Source organism: Lepidothrix coronata, unplaced genomic scaffold (genome assembly GCF_001604755.1).
Source record: "Lepidothrix coronata isolate B3197 unplaced genomic scaffold, Lepidothrix_coronata-1.0 Scaffold42, whole genome shotgun sequence".
In the NCBI taxonomy this organism is placed as follows: domain Eukaryota; kingdom Metazoa; phylum Chordata; class Aves; order Passeriformes; family Pipridae; genus Lepidothrix; species Lepidothrix coronata.
The window spans coordinates 4,035,732-4,057,412 of record NW_016690222.1 but is presented as its reverse complement, the minus strand read 5'-3'; the positions used below and the strand labels follow the sequence as shown (position 1 = coordinate 4,057,412).

Genomic DNA, 21,681 nt, shown 5'->3' with positions numbered 1-21,681 from the left:
ATTTACTATTATGAGAAAACAACCCTTAGAGAAAAGGAGAAAATTAAGGAGCAAAAATGGTGGAAAACATCTATTCAGCACACTTCTGGAAAGTTAGACAAGATTTTGCAGTTAACAAATGACCTGCTATAATGAGGGAGGGACTGTTTCGGTTTTAACATTCATATAAAGCCACAGCAACCCAAAGCACTCCCAGTACAACTCAGTTCTCCTACTGCCCTATCTTATCTTTACTCAGTGTCTTTCCAGGGGAGGGGACATACCAGAGCACAGGAGAGGCAATGCACAGGAGCCCCAGCCATGAGCATTTGCCTTCTCCCAGGCTAACCTGGAGCTCAGCCACGAAGCATGGAGTCTGCTCCAAAGATGCTTTCAGACTTTTCCTTCCCATTTAACCCTGACCTGAAGCGTTTCTAGAAGACCACAAAGCAGGAGAGAGTTTAAGATACTGTAAAAGTATGGGATGTCTGGATTCATCCACACTAGCATTTCCTGGCTTCAAGCCCTGTCAGTGCTGGCCAAAGCAGTCAGGCCCCTAGGACAGGACCTGGAAGAACAGAATCATGGAAATACACGCAGCAAGAACACTGTAAATGCTCTAGTAAGACTGTATAAGGCTGCTGTATATCAGAAGAATGAAATTTAGAGCTTGGATTGGAAAGAGATGGGACCACATCACAGAAAGGGAAGGGAGGCCCAGCACCCAGGCATGCAAGAGCATAGAATGCAGTTCCTGACATCTTGGAGCAATGCCCCAGCTGGCTCCATTTAACAGCTATCCTTACCCAATACTTTTAACTGAGGGGCAGGGAAATCCAGTGTCATTTTCACTGAACACCGCAAACATCTCTGGGGTTTTATGTTCTTCTTGCAGAACGCAACCTTCCTAGAAATAAAGCTTTTTTGCCATCCCCGTGGAAAAATTTCACAAACGTAATGAAGAAACAATTCTTTGGAGAAAACAGTTTGCCCACACTGATCTGTGAACGGTCTCCAGTGAGTGACAGCACTAAGCTCCAACAGGCTATGACAGACCTGACTTTGTGGGTCTAAATTAAGAGTTAGGGCATCATGTTTCTTGTGATGACTGTGTTACATCTGCCAAGTTCAGGAATAGCAGAAGAGGAAAGGAAACAATCTGAAGGCAAACTTGGCAAAGTACCACCTTGGAAAATGGGAAAACGAAATCAAGCAAAGACTGAATCCTGCAAGGAGGAAAAGAGAGGGTAAGGTTAGTACTGCTGAGAAAATGGAGATGCAAAAATAGGACTGACCACACAAGCATCAAATCCTGTAAAGGGAAAAGGAAGGACAAACAGAGGAGGTCTGTAGCTTTAAAAAGAAAAACTGGGTCTTGCTGGGAAAGGAACTAAGTGACAAAGGTAGAAGTGAGAATGAAATAAACAGAGCAATCAAAGCTCCAGATTTCCCACGATTGCCAGGCAGGCAAGCTTTCTGACACAAGAGGGTGTAATAGTAAGTGAAAGGAGGGGGAAAAAAACAAAGAGGAAAAAAAAGAAACCAACCCACAAACCAAAAACAGGGTCAGAAAGTAGGAGTAAAGAATGAAAGCAGGGCAGAAAAAAAATTGCCCTTGCAGAGTTCTAAAGTGGGACAGAAGACTCCTGAATTCCTCAACATGCCTATCAAGTTTCTAGAAACCATCTAGAGTTGCAAGTGTGAGTATCCAGCCATGATGCTATGCAGTTATGAGTTGAAGAGTCAGATCTGAGAGATGTAACTAAGAGTCCCAGGCCTGTTGATATGCTGTGCAAACAGATACAGACTGAAACTATTCAGACATTTGAAAAACTAGGGTTGATAATAAAATCTCTGTTCACTCTCCCTTTAACTATGTGAAACAAGTAACAAATGGTTAAAGAAGCACTAAGTTATCCTGTGGACTTGAATTCAAACTCTACTTTTAGCCAAGAGTTCCCCTATGTCTAATCAAAATCATTTAAAGCAATTTTATGTGCAATCACTAACTGTGTGCCAGACTAAGAGACTTCCTTAGATCATTAAGTCCAGTCCTTGCTGACACAGACATCATCTTCTTGAAGTCCCTTTTCTATGCTGATCAAGCTCCATCTAAAAAACAGCTAGATATTTTAAATGGTTTGCTTGAGTTTGCAGAAGAAATGAATGCTCTGAATCCCTTCGTAAGACTCAAGAACTCTGTTTTATATCAAAATATGACAGAAACGCCAAATCCTCTGGGACAATTTAGCCAGTGACTCAGGCTGAGCACTCAAAATTAGTAGCCACTTCTGATATTTACCTTTATTCTCTTTATTATTTATACAGTCGCTGTAAATCACTCTGACAAGATAGTACTCTTGCATTGCAAAAAGGTGTTCTGACAATATAACCATTAATACATACGAACTGCTAAGTACTAATGAAGACTAATATATAAAGGGATAAAGGCACAGAAAATTTTACAGAGTGTGAAGAACATATATTAGCTATCCATACAACTAAATGACTTAATTGGCAAGGCTATACCACAGGGAAACACCTAAATCTGACTCTTGAAATTAGACTGGACAGAGTAATGGGAAAAAATACAATAAGTAAAAACATCACATGGTTTTATAAGCGTATGCTGAAATGTTCTGCATCAATATTTGAATGCAAACTTCAACTTCCCTACTGGGGGAAGTAACAGACTATTTATCTAACAATTTTTATTCCCTTTAATTTAAAAAAAAAATCCTCACTATGTAACCATCACGGGCTTGTGAGTTGTAGTGTGCACAGCTCTGCTAAGGTAAATATTTCTACACTGAGCACTGAGCCTTGGCTGAGTACATTTATTGACCTTAAGACTCAATTCACTTTAAATGTTTGTGCCTTCATTTCAAACAATACATGCAAACAGAATGCATTGTTCTAGCACAGTTTAAATGAAGAGCACAAACACAAGTTACTGTAATGCAAACTACAGCAAGAACTCATCTCACTGAATAGAGTCCTAAAGCACATATAGGCACCTCACAGCACACTTGAGATACTTTAGGTGTTTTGCTTACCTACCTATTCTCTGATGAGAGAAGGGAAAAACACTGCTCTCTTTCTGGATCCCTTGTAAAACCCTACTGAATTGATTTAAACCAAATTCAGCAATTCTAGAATTTTTGTATGTCAAAATAGTTTACAGAGGCTCAGTGGATTACTTTTTATTTGTGTGTCTAAATGAAGGGCAAGTACAACATAATTAACACGGAAGGACACGTAAAATTCTTGGAGTGAAATCTGCAATTCCACACAAAATAGCTCAGTTACCATTTTGTTTTCTGCATGTAAGTCAGACTTCATTCACCCAGCCTCTAAGATTTCTCTATCCTACTAAGCAGCTGAATTAATCTAGTTCACAGAAAAGGAATTTTAATCAACCCAACTGACTTGGTAAATACAAAAACTTCAACAGGATTGAAATCAGTCCCTTTACATCTTCAAGGTACAGTTGAAACTAGATTTTCATATATGAGATTTCTACTTAACACCAGCAATTTGAACATGCCAATTTTCATAAACCTGCTTCTTGTCATGGCAAAGTACCCATGCTTAAGTTTGAATTGGATGTCAGGAGTATGTCCTTTTATAGGAGTCTTTTTAGCATGGCCTTCATAGCTTCAGTTGGTTTAATGGACCATGAAGTTACAGAGTTACCAAGTTATAGAGTGTCTTCAAATCCAACGACCATACCCTGTGTCAGGGAAATCCAGGAGCTAAACAGTATGTGTCTGAATATGGACGGTACAAAAGGCAAAGACACTATAAAATATATCCAGAGGTGTACAAACAAAGACGAAAAACAATTTTACCTACTTCAGTACAACTTCCACAGCACATACTAACAAGTCACCTAGCACATTCTCAGTATCACTTTCATTTCCGTAGTCATGCCATCTTTATGCCAGGATACGTCTCTGTAAACAGTCCTTTCTTTCTCACCACATTTTCTCTCCTTACGTGATCCTGCCCTGCCTAGTGTTCCTCCTGCAGGACCACCTTTCCTCTGGGCAGCAGTCAAAAGCCGAATGTAGAGAAATCAGTTACCCATACGCACTCCTTCCCTGAAGAGCAAAGTAGCCAAGAATGCATTGGATGAAGAGTGCAGGTTATCAGATTTCAACCAAAACAAACCTAAGCCAAAGCGAATCAACCAAGGCCACAATCCTTGCATTGCCCAGAGTCCTGTTGCACAGGAAGGAAAGTAAAAATGCCTTATGTTGCCGATCAAGAACTTCAGAAGGGCAGTGCTCCAGAGGCAATCATTCACTGATAAAGCACTGTCATTGCTTTATTTGTAAAGAAAAACAAACCAATCCCAGACACACACACCCTTCCTTCTACGTTATATCTGCTTTTGGCATTTCACATGCATGACCCCTTTCATTAACAGCATGCAAACTAGTAGTTACCCCACTTGCAGCACCATGCTGGCTAGCAAAAAAACATGAGTTTTCCTTAATAATATCCCATGTTCCTTCACACATTCAAACTATGAAGCAGAAAAACTTCCCATAGCAACTGTGCTCCTGGGCAAAGTGTCATTTTTCCCTACTAGCAGAACAGTGTAAAAAGCAGGCTTTAAATGTCATCCCAAAGCAAACATCACTTCCTTTCTCATCCTAAAGCACAAAAGATCCTCAGTAAGTTTCAAATCAATAAAGAAAATTCAAACAAGAAACAGAGCATGAGAGCCAAGGAAAATTCAAAATGAGCAAGTAATTATACAAAATTTCAGTCAAGACTGCAGTAGCAAGACCAGGTGGCTTCAACTGGAGGTTTGCAGAGCGAGTAAAGCTGACTCAGCAACACAGAGTACACACAGTGATTAAGGATCAAAATCTGCTGTAATGCACTCTGAAAACTGCATGTAGAAATAAACTGTACAGAGAGGAAAAAAACCAGACATGTTCATGCAAAGAACTATACTAACATATCAAGAAATAGAATCTTTCATTTTTTCTTAGGAGATAGTATCAAATATTTATGTGCATGGGGAAGCTGAGAGAACAAACATTACAGTATTTTACCTATTTTCATTACATATTGACACATTTTAACAGGAGTATTCTAAAAAGAGCAATACTGTTCTAAAAAGTGAATCAAACAAAATAAAGCAGTACTTCCAAATCAACATTACCTTGGAAAACCGAGCATTTATCCATTTTGTAAAGGTCTTTTTCTGTACATCATTGTGTTCATCTGAAGAAAGAAAATAAGAAGAAAACAATGAGTGAAAATGCATTCTTCTTAATCCTAGATTGTTCAAAACAGCTCATATCAAGCACTATCCTGAAGGATTTTCTGCCTAATCTGTCAATAAAGCTGTTTGAACTTCTACAAGACACTAGTACTTGCAGAGTCACACAAATGTTTTGCCCTTGCTAGCAACCACAGCAGCTCCTTTGCATTAGATTCAGCCTCACCTCACCTCCCAGGCAGGATTCTGATGCATAAAATTCACAAGCTTCCCATGTGGTGAAAAGCAACCTATGAAACCACGGGCTTTTAATTAAGAGACTTTGTCAACACCTTTTTCCCTAGATGCATTACTCCAAGAGATGCCAAGGCCCTTATTCAAGCTTCTGCTGCAGATAACAGCCTCCTTCAGCACACAGTCCAGCGGTAGCTGAGCTACTGGAACCACCCTTGAAGCACTTGCAGCCTCATCCACCCTCAGCCTGGCTTTGCACCTGGGTTCAGAACCATGTTAGTGATCAGTCACAGACAAGTTCAGCTAAAGTGTGAGAAGGGCTCAGCAGCCTTTACTTTCAGACATCCCTACTGGTGTGACACCAAAGTACCACCACCTAGGATCTGGGACACAGCCAGAAGGACCGGGCAGGAAAGGAGGAAGGACAAGTCCTGCAGTTCAAAGCAGAGGGAGGAGCAGTGGCCTCTAGCTGTGCAGAGAGAAGGTAGCTTCCCAGGTTGTTTAAAGAAGCCATTTAGGAGTAACCCGCAATTTTACAGAGTCTGTCCCACTAAACCAGGATGAGTCACCTCCAGCAGAGCTCTGTCCATATCACAGGACACATCTTGGGTAAATTGCACTGAGCACTGCTAAAGGTGAGATTATGCACCTGCACTTAAATGACAATGGCTTAGCTGCTGACAACCCAACTAGGGAAAGGAAGTTCATCCACTATGGATTTTTACTTCTGCTTGCTGCAGCCAAGAAGAAAAATACATGCAGCCTTCAAAGGCTTCAAACTCCAAATCCAAAACCACAGCCAAGACAGGCAGTGCCTTCTACCAAGCAAATTCAGCTGCAACTCAGATCACAGTCCCCAAGAGACCTTCAAGACTCCCCCAGCTTTTTGACAGACCAGTCTAGAGAGACACACTTTGCGTGCCCACAGGACACTGCTGCCTGGAATGCTCTCCTGCAGAACCTCTTGGTGGCAGCTGGTATCAATTTTTCCAAGCTCCACACCACAAGGCAGCACACTGCCATGGTGTTCAGACTAACTGTCCCTGCACTAGGGTGAAGCCAGAGAAAAAGCTGACATTCAAACATTCTACTTCATGAAATCATGAAAATTTATGCACTCTGAAGCAATGATTACAATCAAAAGGCACCACTTTAAAGGTAATATACTTCAGCACAAGTTGAGATTTATATATTGAAGTTTTACCTACAAAATCCAGATTTTTTTTTTAAAGTGTAAAAAAAAATTTTTTAAAAAATCACAGAATACAACCAGAAGATTTCTTAGATAGATGACTTCAAATTCTCTCATTTCTGGCCTGACATGCATCTGACACTCATGCTATTCGTGTATTCATGTCTAATATATCTAGCCATAAAGCTGTGAAAACAATTACCAGGTGTTTTCTACTTAACGTGCATGAACAAAGAATAGCAGTTACAGCTCAGTCCAGACAAGAGAAGTCACATTGGTAGGCAATGACAGTTGACAGACTTGAGCTTTATGAAATTGTCCATAACAATCTAGAATAAAACCTCAGGTCTGGGCTCCTTTTAGGCTACAGCTGAAAAATTTGCTTAGGGCACGTCAAAGGGTGTATGTCAGCCAGCAGCCCTTGTTTCACCCTTCTATGCCTCTCTTCTTTGGCAGCTAAAGCTGACCCAACACAGTCGACTCCTGAGTCATACCTCAAGCTCAACCAGGCATTAAAGATAGACCAATGCAGAAAAAGATTTTTCTGAAAGAGCTTCAAGATAGCTATTTTGCACACACTGCAGGCCATTCTTAAAACAGGTGGTTGAAACTCAAAGTGTTGTTCTGGGTGAATATAATTACCTAAGAGACCTCATTAACCCTGCTGTCTTCCCTCAGTGAAACAGAGCTCCTTGTATCAAAGACAGACAGAACAAAATAACTTTCCGGTAGATCTTAACTATCCATCTCACAGGAGACTGACAGGGTCAAGATGAAAATTCCAAATACACATATGAACATATTTACTCTATTTTTTTCCCTACAAGTTTGGGGTTTCTTCTTTCTTTAGAGACAGGAATGGACTAGATCATTAACTGCCACTGTTGGACCAAAAATCTAGCTTTGTACAAAACTCAATCCCAGACTCTGTCCAATTCTTGATAATGTTTTCAGTTTCCATTAATTGCAAATACTATTTGTATTGGACGTATTGAGATTTAAACATACTTCTCCCTTTCAAATATCATTCAGAAACCTCTGTCTGTCCCTTTTCTGTCAACACCCCCAAGTACACACCTATGTAGTACCAGGATGTTTCCCTAAGGCTCCATCTACTTTTTCCTTCCTTAAGCTTCAGTGAGAAAGAACAACGACTAACACCAAAGGTTGAGGTCTCACATTCTTTTAACAGTATTACTCCTTAACACAATAAAGGCAAAACATAGAGGCCAAAAATAGTTGCATGACTGTGTAAAAGGAACAGTTATGAAAAGGGTTAAGGATTTATAAATCCTGTACTGTAGGAGCTCTACACACCCAACTCTTGGAGGGTTCAACCCCTTCACGAGCACACTCACAGCAGAAGGCAACAGCTCTTTTTAGCATTACACCAGCTTTACCTCCCAGGACAACAAGAGCGGGCCTTGCTCCTACACCTGCTCCCCCAACACCTCAGGTCCAGTTCATGTAAGTGCTCCTGCTTTGTGTGCTGCATTACCATGGTGCATTTACTACAAATCCAGCCTCTTTTCTCTCTTTTCAAAAAGAGGGTTTCTTAGGAAGGGGAAGGAAAAAACCCCATCAAGAAACATATCCAATAAACACAAACTACTTAGTCTTGATGAAAGACTCAGTGAAAGAAAGAATATGAATGCATATACCCTAACTACCTCTTCAGTATTGAAGCATCATTTCTATTTCAGTTAAGCAAGGAATCAGAATCCCCACAATTCCCATTTTCCCAAAATGTCCTGGTCGGTTATAAAACACACAGAGAACACTTGCCCAGTCAGGCTCTGTTTTCATGTTTGCTTTATAAAAGCCTCTGAAACCAGGATTTTTGTAATTGGCCATTATAGCTAGGGTTGTGTTGAGCTTTCTGCTATAAATCCCTGCAAAAAAAAATTGCAACTGAAATGCTGGTGCTTCGTAATAACAGTGACAAGTTATTTTATCCCTCAAAGTAATTTTCTTTAGATTCCTATGAGTCTGTCAAACTAACCCCTGGAGGCTGACATTATGATTTGGATAACAAATTAGCCACATTCAGTGAAAAAAACAATATCACCATTCAGCAAAACACACAGTGCTACAGCCAGTCAACTTCTCACACAAGACATTAAAAATGTCAGCAAGTTACAGCCCAGTGAGAAACAAATTCACCAAGCTGCTAAAACATTTGTTTCCTTTCACACTGTCACAGCCTGACAATAAAAGCCAAGAACTGACACAGGGCCAAATTCTGCTTCATTACCTACCGACTGTTTCCTCTGGCCAACATGGCTCTGCCTGCCCTCCGGTCACTTAATGGACTTGTAATGGACCATGTCAGGACAGTTTGTTCCTTTAAGAGGAAATAAAAACAAACCTAAACATACACACACAAAATGAAACTCTTGTGATGACAAGGGAGAGAAGGAAAGCTTCCTATCCCGGATGCTCGTTTGCTGAAGCCTTCTTCTGTTATACAGCATGATGTATGTCCACACAACTGGAGTACGCTCAAAACAACCAGCTCTTGCGATCAGATGCCCAGTCTGTGTTCTGGCATTCAGTCGCCCCCAACAGTCGCTTCTGCAGCCTTACATACCTCTTCCACCCACAACATTGTCCCTTAATTTCATTTGGGGCACCTTGAAAACACAGTTCAACTCTAATCTATTACCTTGTGAATATCATGTTTGCAAGCAAAAAGGAATCTAAGTGATCTAAAAGCAGAAGTAAAAACAAAAGCCTCACTGCATTATGGTTTGTCCTTTACTCAACTTTTTTTTCATACTGAGAGACAGTGTTCTTATTTCCCCAAAATGCACTATATGCTTACATGACAGAGCAGTGTTATTTAGCTTTTGAAAGACAAAAGTTATCACACTCAAAACAGCTGGCAGAACAGCACTATAATGAAAATGCCCTGGAGAAGCATACAGACTGGATTGGCAAATAAAGTGCAGAAATTTCCCAACCACTCCAGCACAGGTTAACAAGGGTCATCTCACATTTTAAGACTTAAATTTGTCTTCCTCACCTCATTATTTAGGTTTTCAGCAAAGGAATTTAGAAATAAAAGAAGGAATTAGCCTGTGGGTTTCAATTAAGACACTTGGAATGTAATGAAGTTAGAATCATCCCTTTGCCTATGTCTTCAGGCAATCAGGAGTATCTGTTGTAGATACTGTCCCACCCAGGACTAGCACACATGCAAACCTGCCAACAGTAACAAAAAGAGGGATAAATTTTTGTATTTCTGGATAGAAAAAGCATTTTGAAAGCGACTATATTTTTGCCAAACTCCCTCAGACTAATCCACCTATCAAAAGACACAAAATAAGTATCTAAAATTTGAGGATGGAAACCAGTGTGGCTTTTATCCCTGATAGCAAGAGGCAATAAGCCAAGCAAGACACAAAGCACCAGAGTTTGTGACCACTGAGCTCACAGAACCTCTGATGCTCATTTGGACTACCGGGCCCTGACTTCATCAACACAAAACCATCTTTATCAGCAGCCCTGCAGTTTTGCATTGGGTTAGGCTTTTTTTGGGGGGGGGGGAAGGAGAGAAACAGAAAACAAAAGTTAAGATAGTTCTGTAGATTCCCTCTTCTCTTGCAACACCAAAGAGCTCCAGCAACAAGTGATTTCCTTGTAAACTTTCACCTTTGCACTGCAATTTTAAATTCTGCAATCAGTGTTGCGCACAAAGCTTTCCCTCATTCCTTCTCTCTCCAAGCTTCAGCAATTGGGCAAGCCACAGTTATCTTAATAGTGTCTCTAAAAAAAAAGTAACAATGCCTGCCTACAGCAAATGCCACACAAAATGCAGCTGCCCAAATTATGAATTCTCTGTATAGAACAAACTATGAAATAGACCCATTACAAAAAAAAAAAAAACAAAAAAAAACACCAAAGCTAAAAAGACCCCTGGACCTCACTCCCTGGTGTTTCCCAACAGCAGAAACCACCAAAAACAAAACAACACAGACAAGTAACAAGGACCATGCTCTGGTTCTGAGCACACTGAAATGTGCTGTGAGTCTAAGCTAAATTGTATTTACTTCACAACAAAAAAATCCCCCAGCAACTGATAAGTTAGAGGAAGGCATCCTCACAGCTGAAGGAATATTAAAATAGCTGTTTACATACCTCCCAACAAAAGCAACCTAACACGCCACACTGCTGGTCTCAGCACATTGGAATGATGATTAAAAGCAAAGGAGAGATAACTAGAAGCTCTCAGGAGACCAAAATAATGCTGTGACACCAAACACTGAGCCTGATGGCCCACGCTGGTCAGTCAGAGACCCTGCTGTTTTCATGCAATGACAATGCAAATCCAAGAGTTGGAGGCAGTGTCCCAACACCTACATAGGGCTGCTCCAGAAGGCCAACGGGGCCCAGCAACCCAACATTTCACTCCAACAGCTTGCAAAGGCTCTCTAACTCTAGGTCAAACCAAGCAGCACCAGCTCCCAGTGCAAGACAGCCCTGTGAAGTTTTCACATACAATATAAATACATTTGAGCACATATTTCACAAACTGCCCATGATCACCTACCAAGGTTAGAGCCTGAAAAATTTTCTGTCAAAATCTTTGGTTAAAACAAAGAGTTTCAGCTATCAGCAAGTACACTGGGGGAAGAGGAACCACACAAAACCAAAACCACCTGAAATGAGGGTATCACAAATACCTCTGTGATGATAGAGAGTGGATTGGACATGTGCCCCATAGATATCAAAGGATAAACTTCACCCACAAGAAAAGGACAATGCCGTTGTCATCTCCCTGAAATCCCAACCACTATGACGGGGAGGAGAGAGAGGAGAGAGAGAGGAGAGGCAGGTAACTCCTGCCCAAAATCTGGCAATTAAGATGTTTCTAAGCACATAAACAGTAAGGCACTTGAGAAAGAATAAATTTATGAACACAAAATCACACACTAGCTTTACTACAGCTAGTTTTGTTACAAGCACAGATTACATTTTTTAATTTCTAAGCGGTTACAAAGAAAACTGAATCACTTTCCACAAGCTAGTGTTAGCCATCTGCTCTTTTTTCTCTGCCCAAATTAGAACTGTTATTAGGCTCACTTGCACTTGTGGAGGTGATTCACAGGATATAAGGTCAGAGGGATCACTGTGATCATCTAGTATAATCTCCTGCATAACAGAGGAGCCACCTGCACAAAAAGCCCATCTGAATACCAGAAGGAAGCAGAGACGACAGATGTCAAAGACCCTGCTCAGGCCCAAGTAAGCAATAGTGCTTGGACAGAGAAGGAAGCCAAGCCATAAACTGTATATATGTGAGTAGCTCTCTCTGCTAGTTATGGCAGAGTTTCAAATCAGGCAGACATCACAAGCAACCTTGTTTGAACATCTTCAGGAAACAATGTTCACAGGACAAAAGACAATGTTATTTTGTTCTCTGCGACAGGAGAGTAAAGATAGTAGCACTCTGCAGTTATCCACAACGCGGACTTTTTCTGCTCTCTCTCATACTCCAGAGAGAGCAGAATATTCCATATTCCAACTCCGTTCAGCCAGAGGTTTTCCAATTCTCCTTTTCCAAAAGCCCAAAGGCTGCAACTTCAAACCTTCCTCATTCCCTGTCTTTTCACTCCAAATATTAAAACCTTTCCTGATCCATCCCCTCAGAGCTGTCTCTCTTTTACCCAGGTTCCTACAGTCTATCATAATTCCTGTTCTAAAACTCTTCATGGCAAGAGCTTATCACAAGCACCAGATTGTCCTTCACATGCATATGCTGACTCGCCATCCATCAGGCAGTAGGAAAGACATCTATACTTTTTTTTTTAAATTCTTCTTTAGTGAAGGCATTGCATTCAGAGCCTCCTGATTTTCACAGAACCTCTAGCTACTTAATTAGCTTTATGACACAAAAGTAGCTTTATGAATACTGGATTGAATTTCCACTAGTTAATATAAAAGTTTGGACCAGTAACACAGGGGGAAAAAAAGACTGGAACACAAGCATTATCAGAGTATCCTACTTTCCTTGTGAACAGGGATTAATCATTAAACAGATTTCAAAAAACTGTACGCTATTAATATATTTTTAAAATTACACAAATGCTAATTAAATGTTTCTGAAAGGAAGTTAACCAAGTATCTCCTGATACAGGAGATATATAGGTGGAATTTCAGTGACAGCAGTGTGCAGACTAGAGTAATTTAAAAACAAATGGAATTTATAACCCCATGGAACTTACGTCTTTCTTAGCAGTCCAGTGTGGAAGACAATAACATAGCAACTTGAGCAGTTAAGTTATGCAAAATTAAGGTGTTAGTTTCCTAGGTTTGATTGTCTCAAACCTCTGATAGTATTTAGAAATCTAGTCTTAAGACAAAAAAAAATACAATTGGTATTTCATCTATGGAAGGTAATAAAAAATGAACTTTCCAATGCTAATTAACTCAGAAATTAAAAAAGGAGAACAAGAAAGAAATGCCTTTACAAAGCCATACCACTGTCAGTTAAGCTGTGCCAGGGGAGGTTTAGATAGGATTCTAGGAAAAATTTCTTCACTGAAAGGGCAGTCAAGCATCAGAACGGGCTGCCCAGAAAGGTGGTAAAATCACCATCCCTGTAGGTGTTCAAATGGCATGTGGATGGGGCACTTAGGAATATGGTTTAGTGGAAAGTCACTTAACAGACTACATACTAGAAATGTTCTACACTCTTCTGTGGCCAGCTTATAACAACTGACTAGTACATTTCAATTCTTCACAATCAAGATTCATACCAAGTCATGTTACCTTTACAAATTCCTGGGCACACAACAGTTGGAAGACAGAAGCAGAGGGAACTGTTGCATACCAATCTCAGCGAGAAACTTAAGTTCAGTCTCTACAGAAATCAAATAGGCAAATAAAGTTTAAAAAAGCGTAAATTGCTTATTTTGTTTCCAGACAGTCTAAGTCTGAGCTTCATTAGCTATTCCATTATTTTGTGAAGGATCAGTCACTGATGCCTGTAAATTATTTACCTCAGCCTATTAACCTTTGTAATTATCAAGATGAAACTTGAAACTTAGAAGGTTTAAAGGAAGCCCCTAAAATTCACGTAGTGTATTGGCGCTCTAAAGATGAAGGAGAAGCAAGCAAAAAGAATGAACAGAGTAACCAAAGAATTCAAATCCAAAATATTTATTAGCACAAACTACACCAAATAGTCTCATTTCTATCCATAAAATAATCCACCAAGTTCACTACAGAAATGATCACCATAACTTTGCCTGCTCTTAGCTTCACATGACCAACCCGAAGTGTGTTAAGTGTCTGGTACTGTCACCCAACTCTAGTGAGGAAAATTAAATAAAAGGCAAGTCCAGTTCTTCAGATAATTATTTCCTTTCCCAGTCACATTCCTTTGCTGGCCAAGGAATATCACACCACTGGGGAAGGGGGAACTTTCATTCAGAAAAATATGATGCTAAGCAAAGCTTTGAGCACTTTGTCCATGATGAAATGAGTATTCTTTCTCTTGAGGTAAGAAACAGAGCCATAAAGGTGTCTTATTCTTGTGCGTTCAGTGACACCTTAATGGAGAAAAATTAAAAGATAAATTGGAGTAAAGTACTATGACTGGTCCCTTCTTATGGCTGCTGGAAAACATTTTCTTTTGTCATTTGATCAGAACAGCAGTAGGTTGAGGCACTGCTAATCCGATGTTCTAATTAAACTCTAATTTCCTTCCCTGGCTTAGTCATTAATTAGTCTCCAAAGTTGAAGCCCTTACGATTAACTGCTCTGAAAGTACATAAATTCTGTTTGGCAGTTAGAGGATAAGTATCTGGAATGCATTAAACCAGGTATTTATGCAATCAAGAAAGGCACTGATCACCAACAGTGTGAGCCCACTGAATACTTCTGAACACTTCAATACAGAAAGATCTACTCCCAAAAAGTGTGACAAAAACTGGAGAAGATACTCTGATCTTGTGAGACTCCACCTGCAGTCTTGCATCCAGTTCTGGGGTACCCAACATAAGAAGTAGGTGGACCTGTTGGAGCAGGTCCAGAGGGGGGCCATAAGGATGATTTGGGGACTGGAACATCTCTCCCATTAAGACAGGCTGAGAGAGTTGAGGTTGTTTAGTCTAGAGAAGAGAAGCTTCAGAGATACCTTACAGCAGCCTTCCAGTATCTAAAGGAGGCTAATAAGCAAAAAGGGGAGGGATTTTATCAAAAAGTGCACTGAGAGGATAAGGAGTAAAAGTTTTAAACTGAAAGATAGTATATTTAGATTACATATACAGAAGCCATTCTTCACTATGAGGGTGGTGAAGCACAGGAACAGATTGCCCAGAAAAGCTGTGGATGCCCCATCCCTAGAAGTGTTCCAGGCCAGGCTGGACAGGGGTTTGAGCAACCTGGTTTAGTGGAAGGTGTCCCTGTTCACAGCAAGGGGTTTGGAACTAGATAATCTTTGAGGCCCCTTCCAACCCAAGTCGTCCTATAATTCTATGAAAATACAGCAACAGAGCAGTCAAAAAGGAGACCAAACAAAGTTCAAAGCCTACAAAGCCTTCGGCAGAACTTGAGCCATGGGCTTTCAGCTGCCAATTGCTTAGGCAAAGGACTTCATGTACACATCCCAATCCCCATGCTTCTATTATTTAATAACAAGCTTTTAGGAGGACTGATGGAACCTGTGCAAACACAGGGTTTGATTACTGTCACTCTAACACATTAAGTGGCTTTGTGTACTATTTGGAATAGACATATCACCTTTAACTTTCTGGAAACTGGCTAAACAAACAAAACAAAAAGTCACCTAATGAAAGCAAATAATCACATGTCATTATTACTGCTGCCTCTGGCAACAACTTCAGTAGATCAGTCATACTCACAGGTGTAATCCTGTCCTGAGTGCATTTTCAGAAAGGATTCTTTTGCATTGCCTTCCCAGTGCTAAGGAGTCAGGCACCAAGCCCATTCAGGATTCACAGCTCTTGTCCAGTACACAATTACGCAGATGAAGCAGCTCAAGAGCTTCAAGTCCCTGACTTTCTGTTTCACCTTCTGCCAAAGGTCAATGTCCCTGCAGCAGACAGATGGTGTCTATGCCTCAGGAAGGATGGCGTTTGCAGCCTGAACATTGCTAGCCTAAGTACCAAAATTAATGATGATAACCACTGGTGAAACGAGAAAAAAGAGGACACTATCATAAATTGGCTAAAAAAGCAGAGACAAGCTTATGGAAGTAAGAGTCCACAGAAAGACAGATATCATTTACGGCTGTAGAAATCCCTGAACTGCAAATCACTGGAAAATAAGGCGTATTAGAGGAAGCACCACTGAGGATCTGCTTATGAACAAGCATAAGCACATGGTACCTAGCTGTGGACACCACCATAGGCGTCATGCTTGGCTAAACCCAGCACAGCCCTTTTTATGGTAACCCACTCCCCTGCTAAACTGAACAAGAACTGTGAATCCAAGCACCCAGGTTGAAGAGATAAGTAACATAAATCAGTTCATCTGACCAATTTCAATGTTGAAACAGCCAACAGAAGATTAAGATTCAGTATCAGTGTTCAAGACCTTTTAAAAGCAGTCTTAACTAGATAACAATGTTTTAAACTAAAATGCTTAGGAATCCCCCCCATACAGAAGGCCTTTGTATCTTTGAATGACTTTAAACTGAAAGCTAGTAGCACAGGAAGAAACAGAGGTATAGTCTGAAAAAAGTTTCCACCACCAATGAACATAAATCAGCAGTTAAACACAGACACTATTGAGTCTTGCTGGCACACCTCCACCTTGAAACATGAAAAACGCACGTGGACATCACTAATAGCAATAACCAAACACACATGGACATCACTCTGGCATAGCCAAACCTGTATTAACAAAGAGCTTTTGCTGGCTTCATTTACTTATATTGAGGAAATGATGACAACTGCATGGTAGATCAACTCTCTCTGCCAGTAAGAAACAGAGGCTATACAGCAAAGCAATACCAAGTACAGCCTCTGCATAAGACAAAAGCATTTGATGTAATACAAAATGATCGTTTCCTCAATGCAAAGGTTTATCTTGAAACTCAGATCATTTGGTCTGAGATATTCTAATCAATAAAAGTACTTACACCTTTCTTAGAGGACTAAAAGTAAGATCAGCACTTTTCTTAACCCCCACCCCAGAAAAAGCCAGGACAAGATCACCATTGCTGGGTCACATAAGGCAAGAGGGAATTTCTTCTAAGGCTTTCACATTTCCACTCCCACTCCACCCCAGAAAGAAAAGCTATTTGCAAGTGGTGCCAAATAATATTTCTTACAACAATTGTACTGAACAAGTATTTCCCAAATCTCCCAAAATATATGCTATAAGCAAAGTTTGGACATGAGCCGTGCTTAAAGGTCAGGGTTCTGTACAACATCCCAGTGTGAGGTTAGTTCTTAGCACCTTCTCTGCACATCCTCAGTTCTCCCAAGACCCAGTCACATATTAGTTTTGTCAGACCTATCCATGTAAACACTCCCAAGTACCAGACAGCTCTGGTGAAGCAAAGCCCAATTGCTTTGAGCAGGTCGTGAAGGGTCTAGATGGATGTATAATTGCTCAGAGACAAAGGGTCAAATGAGGAAGAAAAAGAAGATGGGGATACCGCCAGGATGTACTCCTAGAAGCATGAAAAACACTGGCTCTGTGAAAGAAAAGCAATACTCACATGGTCCCCCAATGGGATTAAGAGAAGTCTGCTTTCTATTTAACGTGTATTTGCATTTCTGAGTGAGAAAGCGACCATAACAAATTAACTTCATACACATTTACAAGAAATTCAAAGTCTCAATAAAATGATGCATTTTACTTAGCACAAACTATAAAGCCTGGCAGTAAAAAAAAAAAAAAAATGCATTTTACACACTGCAGGTTATGCAAATATAGTACCTTAATGAAAGTAATGAAAGATTCTTATTTCTGAAACATCATCATCACAGAAAGAACAAGTGGTATGAACAGGGTGAAATAAACTACAAAACAGAAATCAAAATCATCTCCTAAAAACACTGTTGTCCTCATATGACTTGCCTTTGAATTTTTAGCTTTGTGTACTATAAACTATGTGTGGGAAGAAAGTGGGGAATGCATGTAGAAAGTATTTTTAATTCAATTTTAAATTCTCTTCTACAAACTAAAAAGCAAAAAGAGGTTTACTTTTAACACTGTGTTAACTGTCACAAGAAACTTCAGCATTTCTGACAGTCTTACCCACATCACGAGGCAAAACTAAGAGCTATGCGATTGATGAAATTTGCTAAAACTTTGAAGTTGTTCCACATTAACATATCATCTTAAACCATTGTAATGTAAATACAGTTGAAAACCTTTAACAGTTTAATATTTAACAGTTATTCCAAGATCTTTCTACAGCTGTTTGTTCCTTTAGAAAACAGTCTCAATAACTAAACTATAAAACCACATAGTTTTTTTTAATGGAAATGGAAAACAGTATTAACGATGTAGAGAAGGGCATACGAACTCATGCACACTGCTGTCTGAAGCATCAGACAGAGCAAGTTGCAGTACAGTGCTCGTAGTGACTGTCAACGCTGACACACAAGAGCAACCTGTGGCAGAAGCAGAATCATTCACAAAACCCAAGTGTTTATGAAGCCTACCCTGAAGGGGCAAGAAGAGAATTCCTGCTACTGCACACACATCTGCAAGCTGGTATAGCAGGACCAAGTACATCCTAAATGTCAGTCATCTACCTACCCATTATTTGCTCGAACAGCACAAGAGACATTATCACTGTCCAATAGATTTCGAAATGAAAATTCACTTTTGTAGAGTAACTCAAGTGGCCAGAAGATACACAGTATTCCCTTTTTTATACAGTTATTCTACTAAATATTGCTATGATCCCCCTCAAATTACAGACTCTGGCTAAGAAGGGCTCCGGAAGTGCTTAAAAGGCAGTATCGATCTGCTTTATCCTTCAGAATCTTTTCAGTCCAACTACAAACTAGCATGACTGGCTTCACAAGATGACATCTGCAAACCTCTGTTTATCCAGAAACAGAACCCTTAAATTTTGTAAGTGACAAGTGAAAACTGAGTGAAAGAAGAGAATGCAAAGGAAGAATCAGAGTGTCAAAGGGACATCTAAGAAGGCTAGAAAATAAAAGGAATATATGTGAAGATTTTTGTTTTCAAAAGAATTAGCATGATTGAGAGATGACATAGCAACCTATTATGCTAGTTTGAATTTTGGTGCATTTCATTACAACCTTATACCTGAAAGAGACTTGCCTCCAGCCCTGCAGAGATAATTATACAATAAAAAGAAAACCATCAACTTGCTAAAAACTAAAATTAAAGCTCAGGGACTGTCTTGTCACATTGTTCTACTCTTTCAATTCACGTTAAACACTGTTATTCCTCAAGTCTTTATATGGTTGCAAAAAGGAAAAGCAATTAAGGCTATCAGCCTTAGCACCCTTCAAATGCAGAATGAAATTTGGGCTCAGTAAGGGAGCATTAGAAGATGACAGAACTCCAGCTGCTCAGCTGCAATAACTACACCCCCTAGACATGCAACACTACAGAAAAAGCCACAGAAATTCCCAGGAAAAGCCTGCATTTCTACCTTTTATTCTCTGCCTTTAGCACAGTGGAAGAAACCATGTAAGGGAGTAGTATGTGAAGATATTCCTTCTTGGGAGAGGAAGAAATACATAAGATTAAGAGTGAGCAAGGATGACACATGGACGTTTGTATTTATCGTACCATCTCCAACCTATGACACAAGTTCTTCATCTGGATTGTTTCAATCTCCAAAACACAGGACAGCAGAAAGGTATGTCAGGAGGGGAAAGATGCAGATAGAAAGCAAGTTACCAGTTAAGACACAAAACCTGAAGAATTAAGAGATCAATACAGAAGTGTCACATTATAGTCAGATCAGGAAGGATGGCCTTATTAACACCATGCTCTAAGCAGTTGAGCTAATCTGTGTTCTGCGAGTGCACCAACATCCCCATGCCCAGACAACCCATCCACTGCAGCCCCTCAAACCAAGAGCCTGAGAAATGGAAGGTATTTATCAAATAACTTCAAAGAGGTACTTAAGCATAACATGAGGAGGAAAGCTGAAGGTCACACAAAAAAACCACCACAGTAGTAGCAAAATCATAATTGTGCAAAGTTAAAAAACACACACCACATCACTCATCTATACCAGGGAGATTGCCAAAAAAAAAAATGTTTCTCTGACAACATAAGTTACTCTTTTGGAACTTTGTTTTAACTCTCTTAACTGCACATTTGATTTGTTTCTTACAAAGGTGAAGGCTCAATAATTCACTTATACTGCCATGAGAACACAACAGAAGAATGAATATGCAAAGACAAGAAAGAAAGCTTCTATGATTTAGTAGATGTGAGAGAGCACTCTTCCACTGCAAAGCAGTCAATAATAACATAAGCCAATCAGAAATTATCTATTTGCCTCAAAAGTCTTTAAGAGCTATTGCTAAGCCAGTAAAGCATTTCCCCAAAACCTCTTGCTTTGCAGGCTGTCTGAGCCACTTTACAGGAATTTCTACCAAGTCTATCATCAACTTTGCTCTGCTCCCACATACAGCACTATAAAAAATAAGATGGCTACAGATTTATTCATAGTGTCACATCCAATTTTTAACTGAACAGAGAGCAATGGCTCTGGGAGGACCACATGCTAAACTACTGAACTGATGAAGAACACTTATTTTTCTTAATTACTTCAACCACTGATAATTTGGGTACACAGATATGTTTGGTTCTGTTTGGATTCGGAAGGGTTGTTTTTTGTGGGATGTTATTTTTAATGGCTAGAGTAAATTTTTTAGGCTAGTCAAATAGCTTCCCATTTTACAGATAAAGAGCACATTTACACCGTCAAAACAATAGCTAATTATTTACCTGAGAGGGATCTGCTGCGTATAGTGTTCAAGGATATTCATTAGGACAAGGCTATTAGAACATACACATTTTGTCACAGATCTGACTCACTCTCTATCACTCTGGAGGAGTGACAGCTACGAGGCACATGCAGCTTTGTGCGCGCCAAAGAGGGGACTGGAAACGGGGCAAATAAGGAACACCATGCCAGGACTTCGCAAAAGGCACTAGAAAACATTCACTACTCCCACATATGCTGGCTGTAAACCAGTCTTACTGCTCCTGTAGGCTCCTTCAGTTGATGCCATTAAAAGTAAGAGTAGCATTTACACACAGAGCAGCAGAACACTGCTTAGCAGCTGATCAGGACCATTTTCAAGATGCTACAAATATTTAATGCAAGTCTGCTTTTCTCAAACATGGGTTCCATTTGTGTTGGTTTTAGAGTTACACACCATAAAGAAAGGTACAAGGAAACATTATCAGCCAAACCCTGCTCCCACAAGCATTAGCATATTTGCTAAACCATACTTGGAATTACTTTTAGATATATTTGTTTCAGATCAAGAGTCCATTTTTACCATCTGAAAATTTTTGGACCACAGTAAGCTCATGCTCTTGCTGAGAGTTGACTGCATGTGTCCGCCAAGGAAAGCCAGCTTTTCTCACAAATAAAAGCCCAGTTCTAATTGAAGATATAATTTAAATAAGCAGGCTTTTTCATTCCCACTGGGGGAGGGAGGCAAGGATTTGGGAATGAAGGAGTGCAATTCAATGTGGGAAGACAAGAACAGGTAGGGAGAAGGTGTTTTAGCTTTTGCCTTTGTTTTACACTATCCTATTCTATTTTAATTGTCAATAAATTAAAAGAACTTCCCCTCAATCAAGTCTGCTTTGCCCACAGCTTGAACTGGCAAATTATATCCTTGTCCCCATTTCGACCCATGAGCTTTTCAGTCTTCTTTTTCTCCCCCTGTCCAATTGAGCGGAGAGTGAGACAGTAGCTGGATGGGCATTTGGCAACTACCGAAGTCAACTTACCAGAGGCACTGAACAGCAACAAAGAAAATATTACCTGCAATAAGGCACACTTACTGCAACTTAGACATAAAAATCTTTCCCCTTA

General features: G+C 40.0%; 1 protein-coding gene across 4 annotated transcripts in view; it reads right to left on the bottom strand.

Moving 5' to 3' along the window:
• UTRN (utrophin) overlaps positions 1–21,681 on the bottom strand; it is a 368,451-nt gene that overhangs the window by 306,736 nt on the left and 40,034 nt on the right. For all 4 annotated transcript variants that reach the window (XM_017813718.1, XM_017813716.1, XM_017813719.1 and 1 more), the window contains one exon: positions 5,159–5,220. In XM_017813718.1, coding sequence (XP_017669207.1) covers positions 5,159–5,220 — 62 coding nt within the window. The remainder of the gene's footprint in view (positions 1–5,158; positions 5,221–21,681) is intronic.